This window comes from Archocentrus centrarchus, chromosome 5, assembly GCF_007364275.1.
Source record: "Archocentrus centrarchus isolate MPI-CPG fArcCen1 chromosome 5, fArcCen1, whole genome shotgun sequence".
Taxonomy (NCBI): domain Eukaryota; kingdom Metazoa; phylum Chordata; class Actinopteri; order Cichliformes; family Cichlidae; genus Archocentrus; species Archocentrus centrarchus.
Genome location: NC_044350.1, coordinates 18522953 through 18543157, shown reverse-complemented (window position 1 = coordinate 18543157; position 20205 = coordinate 18522953). Strand labels below are relative to the sequence as shown.

The window sequence follows — 20205 nt, the reverse complement described above, 5'->3', positions numbered from 1 at the left end:
GATTCAGATCAACAAGCAGCAGGGTCTCATCCTGCCGCTCTCCAGTAAGTGGCACCAGCATCTATTAAAATTCTGACCATGGCTACATTTTTGTTGGTCACAATAAAACAAGACCATGTGGCCATGGCCACGGTTCACACAACAGCCGCATAATAGAGTCTCAGCTTTATCTTTGGACTCGGTGACAGGAAACTGAAGGAAGAAATTTTCTCGACTTTTTTGTGATATTTAAAAATGAAATAAAAATAAAAGCTGACAGAATAGAAGGAAAGCTTTTGGATAAACACACAAAGACTGAAGATAGCTGTCACAACTGACTTTATTGCATTCAAAGCAGATTAAAAGACTACAGCTTATTAAGAGACTATAGTCATGTCTGGATGCAAAATCACACACATGAATGTGCTAATCAACAAACAAAAGAGTGCATAGGCTGGTGTGTTTGGACGAGTTCATACACAACATTCTGCGTGTGTGTGTGTGTGTGCCTTTAGAGAAATGCTTTAACACAAAGTGAAGTCATATCTTCAAAGTGCCTTTAAAATACTACAGATTGGTACAGGCGGATGCAGTGTCGGGGAGAGTGGAGAGGGCGGCAAAGTCACCGGGAATGGTCGACAAGGTAACAGACCTACCCCCCGTCTGATGTATGCGGTAATGAGTGATGATCTGTGTGTAGCTGCAGCTTATAAGAGTGTGTATCTGAGTGTGGCAGGGGATCAGACTGAGCTCCGCTGTCTGATAAAGACGGAACAGGATCCAGGCTGTTGTCTGCTGGATACAGCTGCATCACTGCCCCCTCCTGGGCACCTTCCTTACTGCATGACTGGCAGCTGCAGCGGAAGATCCTCTCCACCAGCTTATCAACCCGAGGAGAGTCTTCACTGCCTGGGCAATCCAGCGTCACCTGGGCAAACACAAAGACACACACATACACATGTAGAGAGTGAGCTGAGAATATGAAAATATGAATATAAAATATGACAATAACTTAGCAAAAAGCTGGAATATTTCTTGTTTCCTCGTAGTGATTTGTGTTGTACTGAAGCATATGCAGTTAATAATTAATAATCTCCTGTTGTTCTGATATAGCCAGTATTTAACTAAGATTATTTTCTTTTAGTTTTTCCTCCATCCCCTCATAATTAATATGTTTATTATAATAAGTACTCATGTGAAGAAATTAATGTGTCTTTGATCTCATTAACAGCAGATTCTTACTCCGTAGAGTTGTTTTTGTTTTGTTGGAGCTTTATTTTCATACTGAGTTTATGACACTCAGAGGAATAAAGAAATACTGGCAAAACCCGGAAAATAAAATAAACAGAAAAATACACAACCCCTCTGTAAACCCCAGCGTTACACAAGCTCAGCCAGCTCTCCAGACCTCACGCAACTTCCCCTCACTGTTTCCATTATCCAATGAAAATGATCGTTCAGCAATTTTATCAAGAGCCAAAGCAGCGGGGAGCAGTATCCTCTTTCATGAGAGCTGACTTTGTTTTGCCTCAAACTGAATTCTGTTTAAAGTCTTGAAACAACAGTCACAACCACAGACGCAAACGCCCATTTTCAGATAATTAAAAGTAAGGTGCGAGTGTGAAGGCACTTCTTTTTCTGGCTTTACCCTGTGAAACAAAAAACGTAATAAAAAAAATTAATTAAACTATCTGGTAACAGCTCTCTGCTCCGGGAGGTACAATATTTTCCACTGAAACACGAGGTGACCTCACCTGTGGTTCCATCCGCCTAGTTCAACTGGCAGCCTTCCAAACTAACTACACCACACCACAAAGCCTTTGTTTTTCTAATTCCTTCTGGTTACGAGGGACAATGAACCTTAAAATAATATAAAACAGAGTCTAAAGATTCACACGGGGGAAAAGAAACTGTGACCTATACTGATCTACCTCCCGAGGTCTTCTGCTTTTTTTGGTTTGATATTGAGCAGAGCACATTTTCCATTTATGTCGGAATCTTTGTGGTTTGTTTGCGACTCTAAGAAGTCACTGTTGGTGTGGGGTTGTTAACTGACTAATGTCCAATAACTCTTACCACTTCCCACTGTGTCTGGGCAGGCATGCAGGAGTCACAGTGCACCAGAGACTCGGTTGACTGTGGGAACGTGTTGGGGACGCTGTAACTGAAACACTGACCCAGACAAGCTCTGCAAGAAAGACAAGAGATATTATTTTTTGCATCATTCATTCAGCTGCACGGCCGCAGCATTCATGCCAAACAAGTGCTGCAGGAATTTTAAAAAAAAAGGTCCTGAAATATGAACTGATTTATCAAGTCTGAGGACGTCTGGTAGCCTCGGGGCAAGTCATAGAGACATATTATTTGTAAATGTGAATCAGCAGCCAAGTTGTGATTTAAAATGAAAACCAGGATAAACATGATGGAAAAATGTGTTTTTCCTCCAATACTATTCAAACAAATAAGGGAAGCAGTGCGTGGAAAAGAGAGACTACGCACATATCAAGTTTTCCTTTTAAACTCAAGTATTTGCATGACTTTGCTTTATATACAGTGCTTCACAAATGTATTAACGTCAGCTGTCATAAAAACAAGAAAAAACCCCCAAATATTTTAGAATTTATCAAAGCCTTTCTTTATTATTTATTAGGCAAATAAATTGAATTCATGTTATTATAGCCAAATTTGAGCACACTGGACTTCTCTGAGAAGAAAAGAATCAAGCATCACATTCGACCACTAAAACAAATTTTTCTGTTCAGTAATGCAAGTAAATAACTGAAATTTGGCATCTAAAGCAAAAAATAATAATGTGCTTTATTTTTTCTGCTTTTTTGTAAATTCGAAAATTTGCAAATTTGTGGATATATAATAATATTTGTTAGCATCATAATGACATTTTAGCATTAAAACATAATTTTGATTAAAGAGCTTGCACATACCAGTGGATTAAGCATTACAGAAACATAAAAAATGATTTTTGTTATTACCAAAACTGTTAAATTAGGGCAGCTGCGGCGTAAACCTTACATTCGGTGGTGATCTAATAAATTTGTTAAGCACTGTAGAGTTATGCCTTAGGTAGGAACCAGTGAGCCTGGGCCTGAGTCTCAGAGTTATTTTAATTTTGTTTTTATTTCTAGAGCCCAACAGATTCATCTGTGAACCGATATTATCTGCTGAGATTAGCTATTTGATGATCTATCGGTATTGGCATTTATAACAGCTATTAATGAAAATATAAAAAGGAAAGAAGAGGTGGGAGAAACACCCTTCAACCATGTTGTGAATGTTGGTGTTGCATAGCTTGTCAACCAGAGGGCACTCTGCAGCTTCCGTGTTGGCAAGGTCTGTTCCTAAATCACAGCCAGGAAATACGATTTTTAAATCAGCAAATATCGGTATCGGACTTAAAAGTGAGTTGGGCTCGATTTATTTCTATTATGTTTTAACTTTTTGCTTTGAATTCTGCTTAGTTTCATTTCATTTCCAGACTGTGTTTGCGTATTTAGCTTAGTTTTTAACTGTTTGAAAATGTCTAGTTTTATTAAATGTGAACTATTTTTTAGTGGATTTTTAAATATTCCAGTACAGAGGGTATTTGTCAGGGGCAAGATTTAAAAGTTCAGAACAGATGCAGCAATACAAACACAATACTTTGATTCAGCGTATAAACATCCTGAGTTATCTATAGTTCTATTTTATTTCGTTTTGTAAGTACACGATATAATTTTAGTAAGAAGCACTTTCAGGTGCTCCCTTATTCCCCAAGGCAAATGTGTTAACCACTAAATAATATCATGTTAGTTTTCTTTTAGTTTTTAGTTTGATTTCGCTGTAATAACCCAGCACACTTGGAGCCAGGTGGACTATAAGGTCTGTTGACAATAATGAAAAATATGAATATCTCCAGGTTTATTCACGAGTACCTGCAGTTTTCCAAAGAACATCTTTTCATTGTTTATCTTCCTGAATGCAGCCGTGCAGCCATGCAGGCACACAGCACACATGGAAACAGGCATTTAGAACTGACACATCCTTTTTATTTGACTTTTAGCAGACACGCAAATATGTTGCTTGTTCGGGCAACACAATCTTTTTAAGAACTTTTTGTTGCTGAACAAAGACATTTAGTCATCACCGACCCTAATGTGCCCTACAAACGGAATGAGGCATGACTCCTGATAGTGTAACCTAATGATATAAAGACATTTCTGCTTTATTTGTTTTCAGCTGCGCTGAGAGATAATCAGATAGAGAGAGCGCCAGACAGAGAGGGCCTTCATCCTGACCTGTTTTGAATAGAGCGAGGCTGACATCCCGTGTGCCCGACTATCTGTGTGATGTTCTTGGCTTCGCACCAGGCGCTCTTGTCAGGGAACAGCGCCAGGCGGTTGATGTGTGCAGGCGGTGCCGCTGAATACAGTGCAAACAGTGCGCAGCAAATCTGAATCCTTTCCCACATGACTGCACCTAAAGCAGCAGAAAACCACAACACATAGCCGCTCTGTTAACTCTGTGAAAGGCAAAAGTCTCGTCACGCCATCTGTTGTCTTCTGGTCAGATATGGGGTGGGTTTACAGTCAGTGTGAAATCTGAACTTTGCATGTCTCTAGTCATGTGGATTGACAACTTCCTGGTGCCTAAAGCAGCTTGAAATCCAGACATCCTTGTGCGTCACATTTTGTCTTCTTACAGGGTCTGGCGCGTTTGAATGAATAAAAGGGGCAACTTCTTGAATATCTGCAGAGAGAACATTAAAGTGGTTTCATATTATCAAAAAAATTAGGTGATATAATGGGAGTGGGAAGCAAAAGTCTACTCTGCTCCTCTCCTCTTTTTTCACTGTCATCTTTAAAAATGCCTCAACCAGTCACGTCATTTACAACCTACGAAATCGTTTTCTCCTGGTGCTTATTAAAAGAGTCAGGATGTGGTCAACCGCATCCACTGTTTTACACGCTTTTTAGCACTTCAATATGTCTGTGACTCTAAAGGATCAATATCGGAGACAGAGCGCTTACCACAGGCTGTGAGAAGAAACAACACTGTACATATATATACATATATATACATATATATATATATATATACATATATATATATATATATATATATATATATATATATAGATAGAGAGAGAGAGAGAGAGAGAGAGAGAGAGAGAGAGAGAGAGACAGAGAGAGAGGAGAGAGAGAGAGAGAGGCTTGGGGTTTAGTTTACAAAGTAGAAAACAGTGTCAGTAAGGGTTCCTTTACATGCAGCACAGCAGATAAAGTGGCAAGGCATTATCAAAGGCCTGTGATACAGATAAAAAATGTACTGTTTTCCTAATAATTCAGACCATTAAATCTAAATTGGAGTTCTGGTAACGGACAGTAAAGTAACGTAGCCGACCGTGCGTTACATTTAGCCAGAGAGGTAGCAAAAAAAATCTCCTTTAAAGTAAACAAATAAAACAATTAGCACACAGCATCCACTGCAAATGATCTGTACAGTTTTTGCAAATGTTATTTCCGTGATTCCCAGAGTTAATTTAGTCCGTTTCTGAAGGTGAGGCGATCTGAAAGCGTCACTTGGATGGATAGTGGATATAACAAGGGTAGCCAAGACGTTACTTTCTAGAGTAACTGAGTACTTTCTCTTTAACAGAGCTGGGAGGTCAGTTGAGGCACTTACCACTGCTCACCAACAGCCAGTTGAGCGCTTCGCTACGGTCCCGCTGAGCCGAGCCCCCCTCACCGAAACCCGGGTTTCAAAAACAGAGGATGCGCCTCGTAGTCGGATAGCACCGTGCGCTGTTAATTAAAAAGTGTGATCACTTCGTGAGAATCCGAGCTCAGGTTCTCATAAAATAGTCACATCATCCGCTGAGACAAGGAACCGTCCGACCGACAGACCCCGGAGAAGAAGAAGAAGAAGAAGGATGGGGAGCTGGGGTAGGGGTATGAACGCTATCTCATCTCCGAGTCCATCAGCGCACTCAGACCGTCCCTCCCCTTTGTTCTCCTCCCGTCCCGGGTTGAATTCCCGTGCAACTGCGCCGAAAAACACTCTCCAAGTTGTTGTCTTTTGTTGTAAAACTCTCGAGCTGGGGTTAGGCGCGGCTGAGCCCTCAGACAGGGGTCCTGCTGTGCCGTTTCTGGACTAGAGAAAGCGGGGAGGGAGGGAAACTGCTGGAACGGTTTCAAATGTTTCCCTAAGCAGGAGTGATCGTGTTAACTCGACACATATGTAATTATAGGAATATTACACATAAAGGGCATATTTACAGTCACGCACATACATCTGGCATTGCTTTGATGACATATGTTTGAAAATTGAAACATTAATAACGCATTGTCTAATCAAAAAAAACTGGTAAACAGATGTGAAGCCCTGCTGTGTTCCCCCTTATTCCCTCTAAACCACTAAAAACAACTCTGGGATGATGAAATGACAATAGATGGTTACTAACCAGAAGCTCGGAGGATTTGATTTATTTGAGGCTCCTAATGTTTGGAGAGAATCCACTGACAGACTCATGACCAGCTGCTGAAATGCATTATGCTCCCTGGTTCTGCTGACCAGTGATTGAGCTCCTTTTAAAGCTCATTTAAATGGAAATTTAAGATTTTGGCCTTTGGAGTATGAGCCCAAGTGAGATACTGATAGATGTCAGTGTCTTTTCTTGGTCTAAACCACTGGCACGAACCAATAAATGCATTCAGTGGAGAATACATTAGGAAAACACTCCCCGGACACTTTATTAGGTATATTTGTTAGTACTGAGTTCGACTCCCTGTTGCCTTCAGAACTGCCTTAATTCTTCATGGCATAGATTCAACAAGGTACTGGAAACATTCCTCACAGATTTTGGTCCATATTAACATGATAACATCACATAGTTGCTGCACATCCATGATGCAAATCTCCCATTCCACCACATCCCATATGTGCTCTATTGGATTGAGATCTGGTGACTGTGGAAGCCATTTGAGTACAGTGAACTCACTGACAGGTTCAAGAAACCAAGTTTACTGCTGGAAGCAGCAATCACAGTGTACGGACATGGTCAGCAACAATCCTCATGCTTTCATGCTGTTTATACCAAATGCTGATCCAACCATTTGAATGTCTCATCAGACTCAGACTGAATGTCTGAGCCTAATCAGACCAGAGAATGTTTTTTCAGTCTTCTGCTGTCCAATTTTTGGGAGCCCTTGAGAATTGTAGCCTCAGTTTTTTTTGTGGTACCTGGTGTGGTCCATCTGCTTCAAGGTTTGGAGTGTTGTGCATTCAGAGCTGCTCTCCTACATTCCTTGGTTCTAATGAGTAGTTATTTAAATTACTGTTGCCTTCCTATCAGCTCGAAGCAGTCTGGCCATTCTCCTCTGACCTCTGGCATCAACAAGGCATTTTCACCCAGAGAACTGCTGATCACTGGCTGTTTTCTCTTTTTCAGACCATTCTCTGTAAACCCTAGAGATGGTCGTGTGGGGCAACCAGCAGATCAGCAGTTTCTGAAATACTCAGACCAGTCCGTCTGCCACCAACAACATTGCCACATTTAAAGTCAGTTAAATCACATCTCTTCCCCATTCTGATGCTCAGTTGAACTTCAGGTCGTCTTGATCGTGTCTACATGGTGTTGCTGCCATGTGATTGGCTGATTAGATATTTGTGTTAATAACATACCTAATAAAGTGACTGATGCATGAGAATAAAACTGAGCAAAATAATTAAGTGTTATTAGCAATTATGCAGACTTAACTAATGAGAATGGTGTAATTTAAGATGCTTGTATTTTACTTTAGTACTGATTGCTGCTTAACACTATGTCATTACATTCAAGGGTGAACACTTATAAATACCTTAAAATTAAGATTTAACTATAATACATAAGATGAGCTAGAAATTAATGCACAAGTGCTTTAGTAATAAGAATAAAAATAATATAGCATAGCACTCACAGGGAGAATTTAAAAAATAATTTACCAATAACGGCGTATCCTAGTGGCTCCACAGTGTAGCAGTTTTACACATTTGCTCAGTAAGTGAAACATTGTTGGCTTAATCCCAGCCAGAGGTACAGATCCTCCCTGAGTTTGAGTCAGGAAAGGGCATCAGGTGTAAACCGTCAAATCAGTAAAGCTACCTGGTGACTCCTTATTACAAGGGAGCAGCTGAAAGCAGCTTCTGCTAATAATGGAGTGTCCTTAAGTTTAATATTACTACTTTTATTCAAGTAAAAGATTGGAATTTCACTACTGATATGCGGCGCTAAGTCTAACTGAGCTGAGCTGTTTTAAATGCATGCAATAGGTTCATTAGTTATGTTTCATGTGTAAAAATCTTCTAAAAGGAAAATGCAAACTAAAAGCGCACCACTCCCATTTATTTACCTTATCAGCTCTGGTAACATCATACTCAACATTTTCCACAGCAGTTTCAAAGCTGGAGTCATGCCTGGGCACATGCATGGCACATCTGGACCTGGTCTTTTATTTCATGGCAGAAATTTGCCAGACTTAACAGTTTTAGCCATTAGATGAGTAGTTGGTATTAGGTAGTGTTACTGGTCTTGTAATTATGGTTCAGCACTGAGAATGTTCAGACACGTATAGCCTTTGGGTTTTGGCTGCTCCATTACACCTCAGCTGGCTCACCAGACCTCCACCACCCCACCCTCAGTTCCACACACGCACCGACATCCTGTTCCTGCACTTCTACCAACCACCGCATCTTTGCTCACAGGTGTTCAGCCTGGCATGTGTCCATAAGCCCCCCTATCGGTTTCATGCTTCACTTGCAAACAAATATTTTAATGGACAGGGGATGAGTGACATGGCTTCATTTCTGACAGGCTTACTCTGTGCCTGATGCATTGCAGCACACCAGTGCTGAAGAAACAGGCCTTTGAACACTTGGGAATGAATTTGATTCCATTGTGTGCAGGAATGTATGTGCTTACACTGCTGAGAAAACCGTTACTGTGATGAAGAGGGAAAATATGAGTGTGTTTAATAGAGAGCGCGCATGCCCCGGTGTTTTCTTTGATGTGAAAGTGTACAGCATGTGTTATGTTCAGACGTGCAAAGTGCAGGACTCACCTGTTAGTAATAAGCTCCAGTCTAGAAATGGCATTTCTCTGCATTCCTCAGATTCTGCTTCACCGGGGGGCTGGATAAATGTGTGTGCGTGTGCACACACTCACACAAACAATTCCTCATCTCTACTAGCAGCTCACGAAACCACACATTAGTGATCAATCACACTCGAAACGATCTTGCCGAGCAGACACGCAGCCAATGAATACACAGGACAGAAGAGATTCCTTCTGATATGTGCTCTCCTACTCTCTGATGAAAACGGTCACAGTCATAGCAAGCAACCAAAACCAGGACGCCACAGGAGGCCGTAGCCCGTTTGGTCTAATATGAATAAAAACCAGACTGGGTTCCCCCCCCCCCCCCCTTCTTTTGATATCAGAAAGCGATCCGGCCGTTCATGACATAAATAGGAAAACTAGCAGCTAATACCATGTGAATGCAAGCATAGCTTCCTGGTGAATTCTCCTTTCATCGTTAGGACTATTCGTTTAACTGTTGATTCGTCTTTATTCCACCATTCTGTACAACTTTTCATCCTCCCACTCTGTAAGAAGGCTGCAGATGCTGAACCTGGCCCTCATTCCAAAACAGCAGGAGTTCGAGTCTCCCAGCTCATTAACACACAAAATTACCTCCCACCCCCAAACCGCACTTCATTCTTCTCATTCGCACAGAAAAGCAGAGAAGGACACAGAGATTTTCCCACAATGACTTTATTAAATATATATTTACTGTTCTTTGATAAACACAGCGTGGGCATCATTACAGATTAGCACCAGGACAGCAAAAAAACCAAAAACAAAAAACAAAAAAAACAACCAAAGAACACAACAAACAGACGAGGAACTCCTCGTCATCTTCGGTCCTTCATTACTGGCCCTGAAAAACGAACACAGAGGAATCATGCAGCGTGATGTGTTTGTGTGTCATAGACCTCTCACAAACAATGAAAATTACACTGTGCGCTCACCTTAACCATGCGACCATGAATCAGATATGGTGACTTGAAGTCATGCTGACAGTTGCTGTAGCCCATGCCCAGTCCCAAACCTGAACCAAATGACAAAGGCCACGCGCGACCTAGTGGAGAAAAACGATCACAGATGCATGCTTTAAAGTAGCAATTACTCAAAAAGAAAAAAAAAAAAAAAAAAAAAGGGAGAGTTTTCCATAATAACACTTACGTTTAAAGAGAAGGACAGAGAGCACGATGCCAACGCCAAGGCCTGTTACTGCAAAGAGAGAAAGAAAAAAAAAAAAAAAAAAAGATTTTATTAAACAACACCTCCTAATGATTTGGCTTTATTGCTGAGGTAATGTGATCATGCCCTGTCCCAGTGTGAAAACTGGCCAGATATAATCTGTCCAGCTGTAATTAGGTCTGCTGTAATGAGTGAATGTTTGGTGCAGAAGTTGGGAGGGGTAGCGCCATATAGCAAGATTAAGCTCATTAGCAAAATAGGAAAAAAAAAAGTGTGTGTGTGTGTGGGGGGGGGGGGGGGGGGGGGGGGGGGGGGGGGGGTCACAGAAAGAAAGAAAGAAAGAAACAAAGTAAACTGTAAAAGGGGTGCAGGAACTGAACCAATGAAGAGAAAATCAGTGTCCATGATGCAGAGGGCAGGAGAGGTGATAGGTCAGTGGGTGCGCAGAGAGTTTGCCAAAGTTGTTAGAACTCTTGAATCCAGAGTGGGATCTTGAGGAGGAATGTGTTTGCGCGCTTAACTTCACCTCGCTGCAGGCCACACCACACCCAACAGCAGGCCAGCCAGCACAGAAAGCACATAAAAACAGCCATTTGGGCCCCTCTGACTCCTAATTGGATTCAGAGAGCTATGCAGCATGACCAGTGCGCCTGAACCAGAACCCTAAGACTGTTCCCTATTACACAGCTTACAAATGTCAAACAAGACCACAAAAGGTTTTGCTCATCCTCTTTATCAGTGCACATCAACAATAAATCATTCCTTCTGCTTCCATTTCCAAGCAAAGATTTAGATGAAGTTGAGATTGTCTATTATAGCCACAGCCTTCCTTTGCTCTTCAGCCAGAGCATTTCTGCAGCCTCTGATTTTCCACTGACAGTAATACAGTAAAAGCACTGGCAAAAACTGAGGGCAGATCAACATCTCATTTTGGCATCTTTCCTTTTGTCTTGACATCTCCAAAAGGAGGTGGATTATAACAAAAACATTTGTGCTGGAGTAGAATGAAATATACAACCCACAGGGCTGAAAATACTCTGCAGGTTTTGCCAGCAAATGAAGTCCAGAGCCTGTTAATTGGGTTGTTATTCATTTAATCATTAGCTGAAGTATTTTCTGCAAATGGTATCAATAATAAAGTCATTTTTAATTACCCTGATTTATTCATTCTAGTTAAATTACAACTCAAGTTGTATACCTCTGGCAAATATTTTTGCATTGCAACACAGCAATTTTATAATGATTGTGAGTGCATATTTTCCTTTCAGAACTAATGATGATTCAGTGTGTTTGGACAGGGGCCACTGTTGAGGATCTGCTCTGCTTTAACTAAAGAAATTACCCTGCCAAGCATGACAAGGTCATAACAATATAAAATTGTATCAATATTTTCTTTTTATTCTGCAGCTCTACTTAGGACGGACCATTTCTGTTTCCAGTGTTTAGCCTGGCATCGCCAGGCAAATGTGCAAACATGAATTAGTCTTTTAAGTTCAGTTTTGATTTTTCAACGTAACACAGGAAGCAAACGTATCAGTCTTTGCATCAGACTATGGATTCATTGTCTTGGTAATATTTAAATCTAGGGGAAAAAAATGCAAATGTTCTCAGAAGTGTGTGTCAGTCAATCAAAGACGTTCTTGATGCAACTACAGATGATGCAATGATGAAAATAAGGTGCTATAAAGAGGGCAACACCTGGAGGGAAAAAAAATTATCGAAGAGCTTCTGAAAGATTACAGAGTGATTTTTTTTGTGATAGTTCTGCCTTCCTTCACAATACTTTTTGCATTCCCGCTGACCCGTATGAACAGTCCAGTTCCAAGGGTAAAGTGCTCTGTAAATACAACAGAAAGTGGGAATGGTTTGATGATTTTATTACTCAACACTCTTTTTAAAAAGGCAGATCTTGGAGCGTACACAGCTGCTGGTTGTCAGCACAGCTATAGCTGCTCTTCCTGGCTATTAAGGTGAAGCTGTGGCTCATTTATGTTTGAGTCCATGGCACTGTGGCCATGTCTAGATGTACCATAATGATATATAACCAAAGTGCTTCTTTGAGAGACAAGTTCAGAAAAACAGCAGCTTGGAAACTACCATTATGTGCAGGTGAACTCTTAACAACCACAGTTACAGTCCAACTTAATCAGCGCTGGCAGTCAGTGAGAAAGCTGTTAAACCAGCATCTCTAAAACTGCAATCGTACAGACTCATGTCTTTAACAGCTACAGCAGAGTGTGCACCGACATGTGCTGAGGCCTCAACCATGAGCACTCTACTATATAATACAGCTTTAAATCAACCTTTATGGATCAGAAGAAAGGCAAACATCTTTTAAAAACGTATGCAAAATATACTGCCAGGGAACACAAAAGCAGCCATGAAAAAATAACCAGTGGTTTGATCTTTGGGGGTTTAGTATGAAATGAAGTATTTAAAATTGATTTAATCAAAAATGTAATAAATTCTTAAAAGGCTATGTGAACATACAGGAGCAACTGCCAGCTTGCTCCATCAATGCAATACTGTTCCTAGAAATGACATGAATATTGACTATTAATGGCAGTTCTCACGAGCATTGTTTACAAGTTCCTCAAATTAAATACCTCATTTCCAATCAACACTGTTTTTCCTGGCTATGAAGAGGATGATGTCCCTTTATAAAAAGAGTTAGATTTATTCTTCTCGTTTTCATCACAGGTCCTTCAGCTGTTATGTAAAATTCTGACCTTCTGCTATGTTTTGAGTTGCAGTTCCCCCTCTGTCCTTTTATTCTGAAGTGATTATTATTATAAAATATCCAACTGACTATCTACGTCATCTGAACCCTGGGTATCAAATGTTAAACTTGATAGTTAGTATTGTGTCTCAAAGACTATGATCAGCTTTACCAACATCCTGGGAGTTATTAGCACACCAAGCATAGGATATACACACACAAGGTAGATCATTGAATGAATGGAAATTCAGGGCCAGCGGAGCTATTTTATAACAACCCTCTGAGCACAACATGTGCTGCAGAGTTTCTCTGGCTACCAAACACACCTTGGCACAGCTGGCAAATTGCTCCACTGAGCATGAAGAAATGCTACGATGCAGATGTTTTCCTCCCAGCAAGATTACACATTTTATTGTGCTAAGACTGACGTCATTAGGTGTATTTTGGTACAGATGTTTTGCGTGTCTAAATATTTTAGTGCTGGACCAAAACTGAACCGCATATCACATAAGAGAGCACATGGTGATGTGCTCACAACTGTAACTCGGCATTGGTTCATCAGCAGTGACTTTCAGTGAGGCCCAGAGCCCACAGAGGAAACTAAAACATCTATAAATTTCAATATTACCATTAGAGTGACAAGTCCCTATTTATGTTGTTACATAACTGATGTTTTTGGCAAGTCAAGCCTGACTGCTCCAAACTGTTCAGTACAGTGTACTGTGAAATTTATGAATATTAAATATCAAACTGACACTAAAATAATGGTAAAAAAATGAAGCTTTTGTTAAGTCAACACCCAAAAGAACGCCTTATACTAACCATCTGTTCACTCTCTTCTCTCAGTGCTTCACTACCTGCTGATAACAGGCCAAATGTAGCTAATTACAATAAATTATTTTAAGCAAAATTATGTAAAGTTAATTTAACAAGTAGATAGTTGCTTCAAAGGTTGCAAAAAAAGTGCACCGAAAACTGAAAATGCAACTTTTCCCCAATTTCCTCCATGAACTCTATGCCAGCATTTTCCCTTGCTCAAAAAAAGATCTTTACAAAATAAACAGCCTACAAATATAATATTCTGAAAACATCAGTCTTTGATTTTAGTATAAGCTTTAAAATTAAGACAACTTGCAAACTAATGCCTGGTGTAAATACAGTCTGAGCAGATTCTGAAGTTTAAATAAAGAAATAATAATATAAAAAAAAAATAATAATAATCAGTCCCACTAGTTCAACGGTCACCTAACTCAACCTCTTACTTCCAGCCAGCCTGAGGTAAGCTACAGGTACAGCAGTCTTAGCCCAGCAGTGGGGAAAAACAAACAAAAACAAAAATAAAAACAAGCATGACCTCAAAGAGCGGGAAATCAAAATAACAGTAAATACAAAAAACTCAAAGGCAAAGGAAGTAGATATCAAATATTTATAGTAGGAATAAATGTTGTTTCCAACAGATTACATATTTAAATAGACACCTATGTCACTAACGTGTACTGAGATTAGATTGTGACAAAGTGATATTGTGATATTTAAGGCGTGAAAGCAAACTATTCAAACACTAAATTAAATCACGTATTTATTCCATCGCTGTTTGACACAGAATGGGCACAAAATGGCTTCACTTCTCTTCGCTTCAGACATTTAGTTTTATGACCAAAATACATCATAATCCATGTAAGATAGTAATTAAGGCTGTAAGTGGTGGAGAAAGGGCAGCTACATAAAAGAGTCCAACAACAGGTAAATTAATCTGCTTTCGGACGTACCTTCCGATGATTTCCTATCATTTCTACGGCTTTCTCCGTACAGGTAAGCTCAAACAAACGTATTAACTTCCACCACATGGGCATTTGTGCTTTTCTTATGAGACATTTGCTCACAGTAAACAAATATGAAGTTTTATCCACACTGCAGACAACTTTGACCTCAGTGTCATACTAACGCCCCGCTAAAAGGATTTCTCCGGTGGCTTGGCCCGATAGCGCACCTTATTTAGTAGGTGAGACAACACGGCTGAGTGCTTAATATGAGCAGTAAACAAACTACGTGTATAAAAAAAACATTAACCTGTTTTCACGGCTGTGTCAGCAAGACAGCGGTCCCACTTCCGTGCGTGTTCGTCTGCCATGTTTTCTGCTGTCAGGAAGTTCTCGCGAGAAAACTATAAAGTCACATGACCTCTTTCACAAGCTCCTTCATATTTTGTATTTTGTCCATCAGCGCGCCCCCCCCCCCCCTTTCTTAAGTTTTCCTGAAATTAAATTTACAACAAGTGAACTTTACTTTTTAATTTCTTATTCATTTAATCAGACACAAAGAATCTAAGAAGATACTAAAAGTCTGTATTCTGTCTTCATGTCGCATGCTTGTTTTTTTTTTTTTTTTTTTTTTCTCTAAGCTCTCCAAATTATTTATATCTGAGTACTCATTTAGACATTTCCATCCATCCATCCATCCATCCATTCGCTTCCGCACATCCTGTTAAGGGTCGCGGGGGGGCTGGAGCCTATCCCAGCTGTCATAGGGCGAGAGGCAGGGTACACCTTGAACAAGTCGCCAGCCTGTTGCAGGGCCAACACAGAAGGACAGACGACCTTTCACACTCACATTCATACTCTCATTCACACCTATGGGCAATTTAGATTAGCCAATTAACCTAACCCCAGTAAGTGCATGTCTTTGGAATGTGGGAGGAAACCGGAGTACCCGGAGGAAACCCACGCAAGCACGGGGAGAACATGCAAACTCCACACAGAGAGAGGGAGAGACCTGGGCCAAGGTGGAATCGAACCCAGGCCTTCCAGATGGTATTCTAACTGTGAGGCAGCAGTGCTAACCACTACGCCACCGTGCTGCCCTCATTTAGACATTTATGATATATAATAGCCTATCACTCTGCTCAGAGCAGAGATGTATAAAGTACTGGAGTAGAGGAGTGGAGTAGAAGTACAAGTACTATAAAAAAAATTGACTTGAGTAAAAGTTGAAGTGTTCTTTCAACACCATACTCAAGTGGAAGTACAGAAGTACTCAATTTTTTGGTACTTAAGTATTGCAAGTAGAAGTATTTCAAAAATTGCTACTCAAGTACCGAAAGTACAAGTACAAGTAAAAGTACAAGTACTGTGTATATTAAAGAAAGGCAGTCAAAAGTTTGATTATCATTGTTTATATTATTTCAAACATTTGAAAGGCACAATGTATTTGGCTGAAGCTGGAGTACAATGATAAAAGGCCATACAAGTGTTTACAAAAAAAAAAACACAAATAAAACATCTCAAAAGGCCAGAGGCGCAGTCCACAGAGCAGCTAAAAGACAAACCTGGACAAGGTGTTCCTGGGACGTCATCCATCTCGATATCGGACAGTAAGCTGACGCGTTCTGTCCTCAATACTTGCAAGCAACAGCGCAAAAGGCGGAGACGAAGCCTGCGTTTTTTTCATAGGCTTGATCGCTCAAATCGCCCAATGATGAGCCAGCTTCATAAACCGTGACAGCGCCATCTACCGCTCTGGCATTGATACTATGACTTGGGGATGATTAATAACGTTTTCATAATAGTAACGAGTAACGATTCAGCACGTGAAAAATGTATCGGAGTAAAAGTATTAAATTAATCAAAAATATATAGTGGAGTAAAAGTGAAAGTAGGGGAAAAAATATGTACTCCAATAAAGTACAGATACTGTATTTTAGTACTTAAGTACAGTACTTAAGTAGTTCTACTTCGTTACTATACATCTCTGGCTCAGAGCATTTTTTGTGGCTTATATTTGACCTTCTGCTTGTGTTGATAATCTCGCCCAGATGCATATGTGTACAGGAAATGCTGTGGGCATTCACAGTGATGCATATCAGATACATACAAGTCAGGGGCTCCAGTTTAATGTTACAGATTTTTTAAAATATTTTGCTCATATGATAACATGTGCTATGTGTTACTTAAGAAATTTAGCCTTCTGCTGCTCTTAAACAAAAGATTTATTTTCTCAGAGACACTGTGTGTAAGGCTGATTGTTTTAGCTGGATTTCTCCTCTTAAAAAACATGCTGGAAGTCAAAGTGGAGCTGTCCTCAAAAAGTCAATAATATACAGATGTTAGTGTGGTTTGCAGGCAGGTTTCCAATTTGCAAACAAAACAGGATGTATGCAGCTTCTTCGAGTGGGGAAAGCCTAGCTGTATAGTGTCATGATAGACAAAAGTCTTGAGTCAACCCTCATGTCTATATTTCAATTCCAAGGAGCCAGACTTTCTTGTAATTTTTTTTTAAAGTGGTCTTAGTGGCAATAGTTCTCCAGTCTTTCTGAAGCCTGGACACTTAATTCACAGAATTTAAATATACTGATCGGACTGATATGGTCACAATTGCACGGTTTGGCAGTTTGTCCTCCTTTAATTTATCCATTAATTACTTTGACACATATATAGTGTTATATTGTTTTGTGGACATTTTTTGCCTGCTCTGTATCTTACTTTGTTATGGTTTTTGTGTTGATGTAGTGTCTCTGATGTTGTGTTGATTTATTTATTTTTTGTAATAATGAAAATTTCTATAAATAAAATTCATTACCAAAAGAAAGAAAAGAAATGGTCTCAGTAGAAGAGTGGCTGCTGAGAAGCCATTCTTGAGGAAGGGAAACAGAGAGAAAAGGCTGAGATATGTGAAATTACACAAGAACTGGACTCAAATCAGTGGCAACAGGTCTGAAGGACTGATGAATCCAAATTTGCCAGTCAGGAGAGAGGTACAACAGTGAGCGTCTACAGGTAGGGAAACAGAGAGAAAAGGCTGAGATATGTGAAATTACACAAGAACTGGACTCAAAATCAGTGGCAACAGGTCTGAAGGACTGATGAATCCAAATTTGCCAGTCAGGAGAGAGGTACAACAGTGAGCGTCTACAGCCATCTGTAGCCATCTGGGCTGCATTTCAGCCAGTGGTGTCAGAGATCTTGTCAAAATTGATGGACTTATGAACACAGAAAAGTATCATCAAATTTTGATCCACCGTGCAGTACCATGTGGAAAGAGCCTGATTGATAACAGCTTCATTTTTCAGCATGAAAATAATCCCAAACACACTGCAAATGCAGTAAAAGAATACATGGATAGATAAACAAACACTGGTTCACTATCAGTCATGGATTAGCCTTCCCAGAGCCCAGACCTCAACATTAGTGAAGCAGTGTGGAATCATCTTGACAGAGAACAGAGCAAAAGCCAGCATCCAAAGAAGAGCTTTAAATGTCCTTCAAGAAGCCTGAAGAACTATTCCTGAAGAAGACTTCAAGAAATGACAAAGCTGTCTATGATAGTTTAGGCTGTGTTGAAGCATAAAGGTGTTCATACCAAATATTGACTTTCAAAATATAGAGAAATGAGGGTGGCTCAAGACTTTTGCACAGCACTGTAACTCAGTATTACAAATGGCTCAACTTACCTTTACAGTAATGCCCTTAACAACAATAAATTACAGATTACCATAACTGTTATCACCATAAAAAATTTTCTCATGAAGGTAACGGTATTTTGGGGGGGGGGGGGGGGGGGGGGGGGGGGGGGGGGGGGGGGGGGGGTGGGGGGGGGGTGGGGGGGGGGGGGGGGGCATAGGCGTATATCTGTACTTGCATCGTTACTATAAGAGAACATTTATATTCAATTAAACTGAACGGAGGGTAAGAAACTAAGCCATGAAAAAATACAGGATAAACAGAATACTACCTGTTAGAAGTGGTTTTCTTTTGTAAAAACTACTATTAGAACATTTTAAAAAGTTGCAAATATCATTGCTCTTATGATTAAATTAAAAGCACAGAAATAAAAGCGAGGGAAGCAGTTCATAACTCACAGAAAAATATAAAATCTGCATTTTTTTCATGAGGCACTGTACACACTAAATTTGCCGCCGTTTACAGCATAGTCGACAGATATTTTGTAACTCCATCAGCGTGTTCGTCTATCTGCTGCCCTCCCCGACAGCACGTTTACTACACCACTCCTCTCTTTCCATACTTGGCAATGCCTTTCTTGCTCCTTCGCTATTGGCTGCTGCAGAGAAAGGCCAGAGTGACCCGGACATGCAACCGGGGCCTGTTTTCTGACTGCAGCCTCCTTCCTGTAGCCCGGTTGAGGAAGTGAATTTCGCTGACAGGGCTGGGTTCAGAGAGGGAGAGGCGAACAAAACATCTTCAGCACGGGTCTCAAAAAACATTAAAGCAACAAGAGACGAGAGGAGCGGCCTGTTAAATCGTACTAAAGTTAGGGTGTACAGTCATCGGTGAAGTCGCGTCCCCCTGCCCAGCTGAGACCGCCGCCGCACATGGTAAGGGCCGCGTTCAAGCTGCTGGGAGAGACGGGGACGGGGCTGCTAACAGGGGAGGGGGGGTGCTAAGCTAGTCTAGCGCTGGCTAGAGGCGCTGGGTGGTAACCGGAGAGGAGCAGCAGCAGCAGCAGAGGATATAAATCACCGACGCATATCTGACTTGCACTGTTGGCAAAACTTGCGCGTAACTACCGGATAAGAATGAATTAGCTTTGTGGCTAAGCTAGCTGCTGGTTCTTCCTGCTAGTTAGCTCATAGCTAGCCAAGCTACATGCCCCGTAGGCATAAAGTTAGCACAGGATGTTTTGGATTTACCACAAGTTAGTTAATAGTAATGGCGAAGGGTCCTAATATAACACACTGACACACACACACACGATCGTGCACGAACACTTACACACAGGCTAAAATAGTCAAGCGCCGGGATGCCTGTAGCTAAAATAAGACTGCTTGCTCCTCCTATTCCTAACCATGACAGGCTGTCAGCCCCCTCTGCTTTTCCCAGCCTTTTAAGTTTGAACTTGACTTATATAATGATTTCTCTGGGGGTATATTACACTTAGTCCAAACAATTCATACCAGCACAGCAGTCACCGTTTACTTATTGCGTATTTTTGGCATATTTCCCTGCATTTTCAGCTCATATGTTAGTACAATCACTTCAACTGGACCTGTATTTATGCCTATCAAAAGTAAAAAGCACTTGAACAATTGGAACATAGCCTCGCTCTTTCTTGCACTATCCCACTGTTTATAAAGCAGTGGGGAGAAACTGGAAGAGCAGCTGCTTTTCTTCCACAGTCGCCCACTCACTCCTCTTCCCCACCTCATCCATCCTGTTGGCCCAGCTTCTCTGTTCTCCCCTGACCCCGGGGCTTGTTGGTC

General features: G+C 40.7%; 2 protein-coding genes across 2 annotated transcripts; both read right to left on the bottom strand.

Annotated features, from left to right (window-relative positions):
* Positions 1-301: 301 nt before the first annotated feature.
* Positions 302-6116, bottom strand: nbl1 (NBL1, DAN family BMP antagonist). Its single transcript, XM_030730388.1, has 4 exons — positions 5659-6116; positions 4272-4452; positions 2056-2167; positions 302-907 (listed from the first exon to the last, which is right to left on the bottom strand). Exons 2-4 carry the CDS (start codon positions 4442-4444, stop codon positions 632-634), a joined length of 561 nt encoding a protein of 186 aa, XP_030586248.1. The 5' UTR covers positions 4445-4452; positions 5659-6116; the 3' UTR covers positions 302-631.
* A 3652-nt stretch (positions 6117-9768) lies between these two features.
* Positions 9769-15150, bottom strand: LOC115780666 (MICOS complex subunit Mic10). The gene is made up of 4 exons (XM_030729977.1): positions 15063-15150; positions 10256-10303; positions 10042-10151; positions 9769-9950 (listed from the first exon to the last, which is right to left on the bottom strand). Exons 1-4 carry the CDS (start codon positions 15121-15123, stop codon positions 9942-9944), a joined length of 228 nt encoding a protein of 75 aa, XP_030585837.1. The 5' UTR covers positions 15124-15150; the 3' UTR covers positions 9769-9941.
* Between the last annotated feature and the right edge of the window lie 5055 nt (positions 15151-20205).

Excerpts from the sequence above, each read along its gene's own strand:
- nbl1 (XM_030730388.1), bottom strand. The coding sequence starts at position 4,444 with ATGTGGGAAAGGATTCAGATTTGCTGCGCACTGTTTGCACTGTATTCA. Across the intron at positions 2,168-4,271 it reads CCTCGCTCTATTCAAAACAG|AGCTTGTCTGGGTCAGTGTT; the intron begins GTCAGGATGAAG and ends TCTTTCTTGCAG. Across the intron at positions 908-2,055 it reads CCCAGACACAGTGGGAAGTG|GTGACGCTGGATTGCCCAGG; the intron begins GTAAGAGTTATT and ends GTGTTTGCCCAG.
- LOC115780666 (XM_030729977.1), bottom strand. The coding sequence starts at position 15,123 with ATGGCAGACGAACACGCACGGAAGTGGGACCGCTGTCTTGCTGACACA. Across the intron at positions 10,304-15,062 it reads TGACACAGCCGTGAAAACAG|TAACAGGCCTTGGCGTTGGC; the intron begins GTTAATGTTTTT and ends CTCTCTTTGCAG. Across the intron at positions 10,152-10,255 it reads CTCTGTCCTTCTCTTTAAAC|GTCGCGCGTGGCCTTTGTCA; the intron begins GTAAGTGTTATT and ends TTTCTCCACTAG.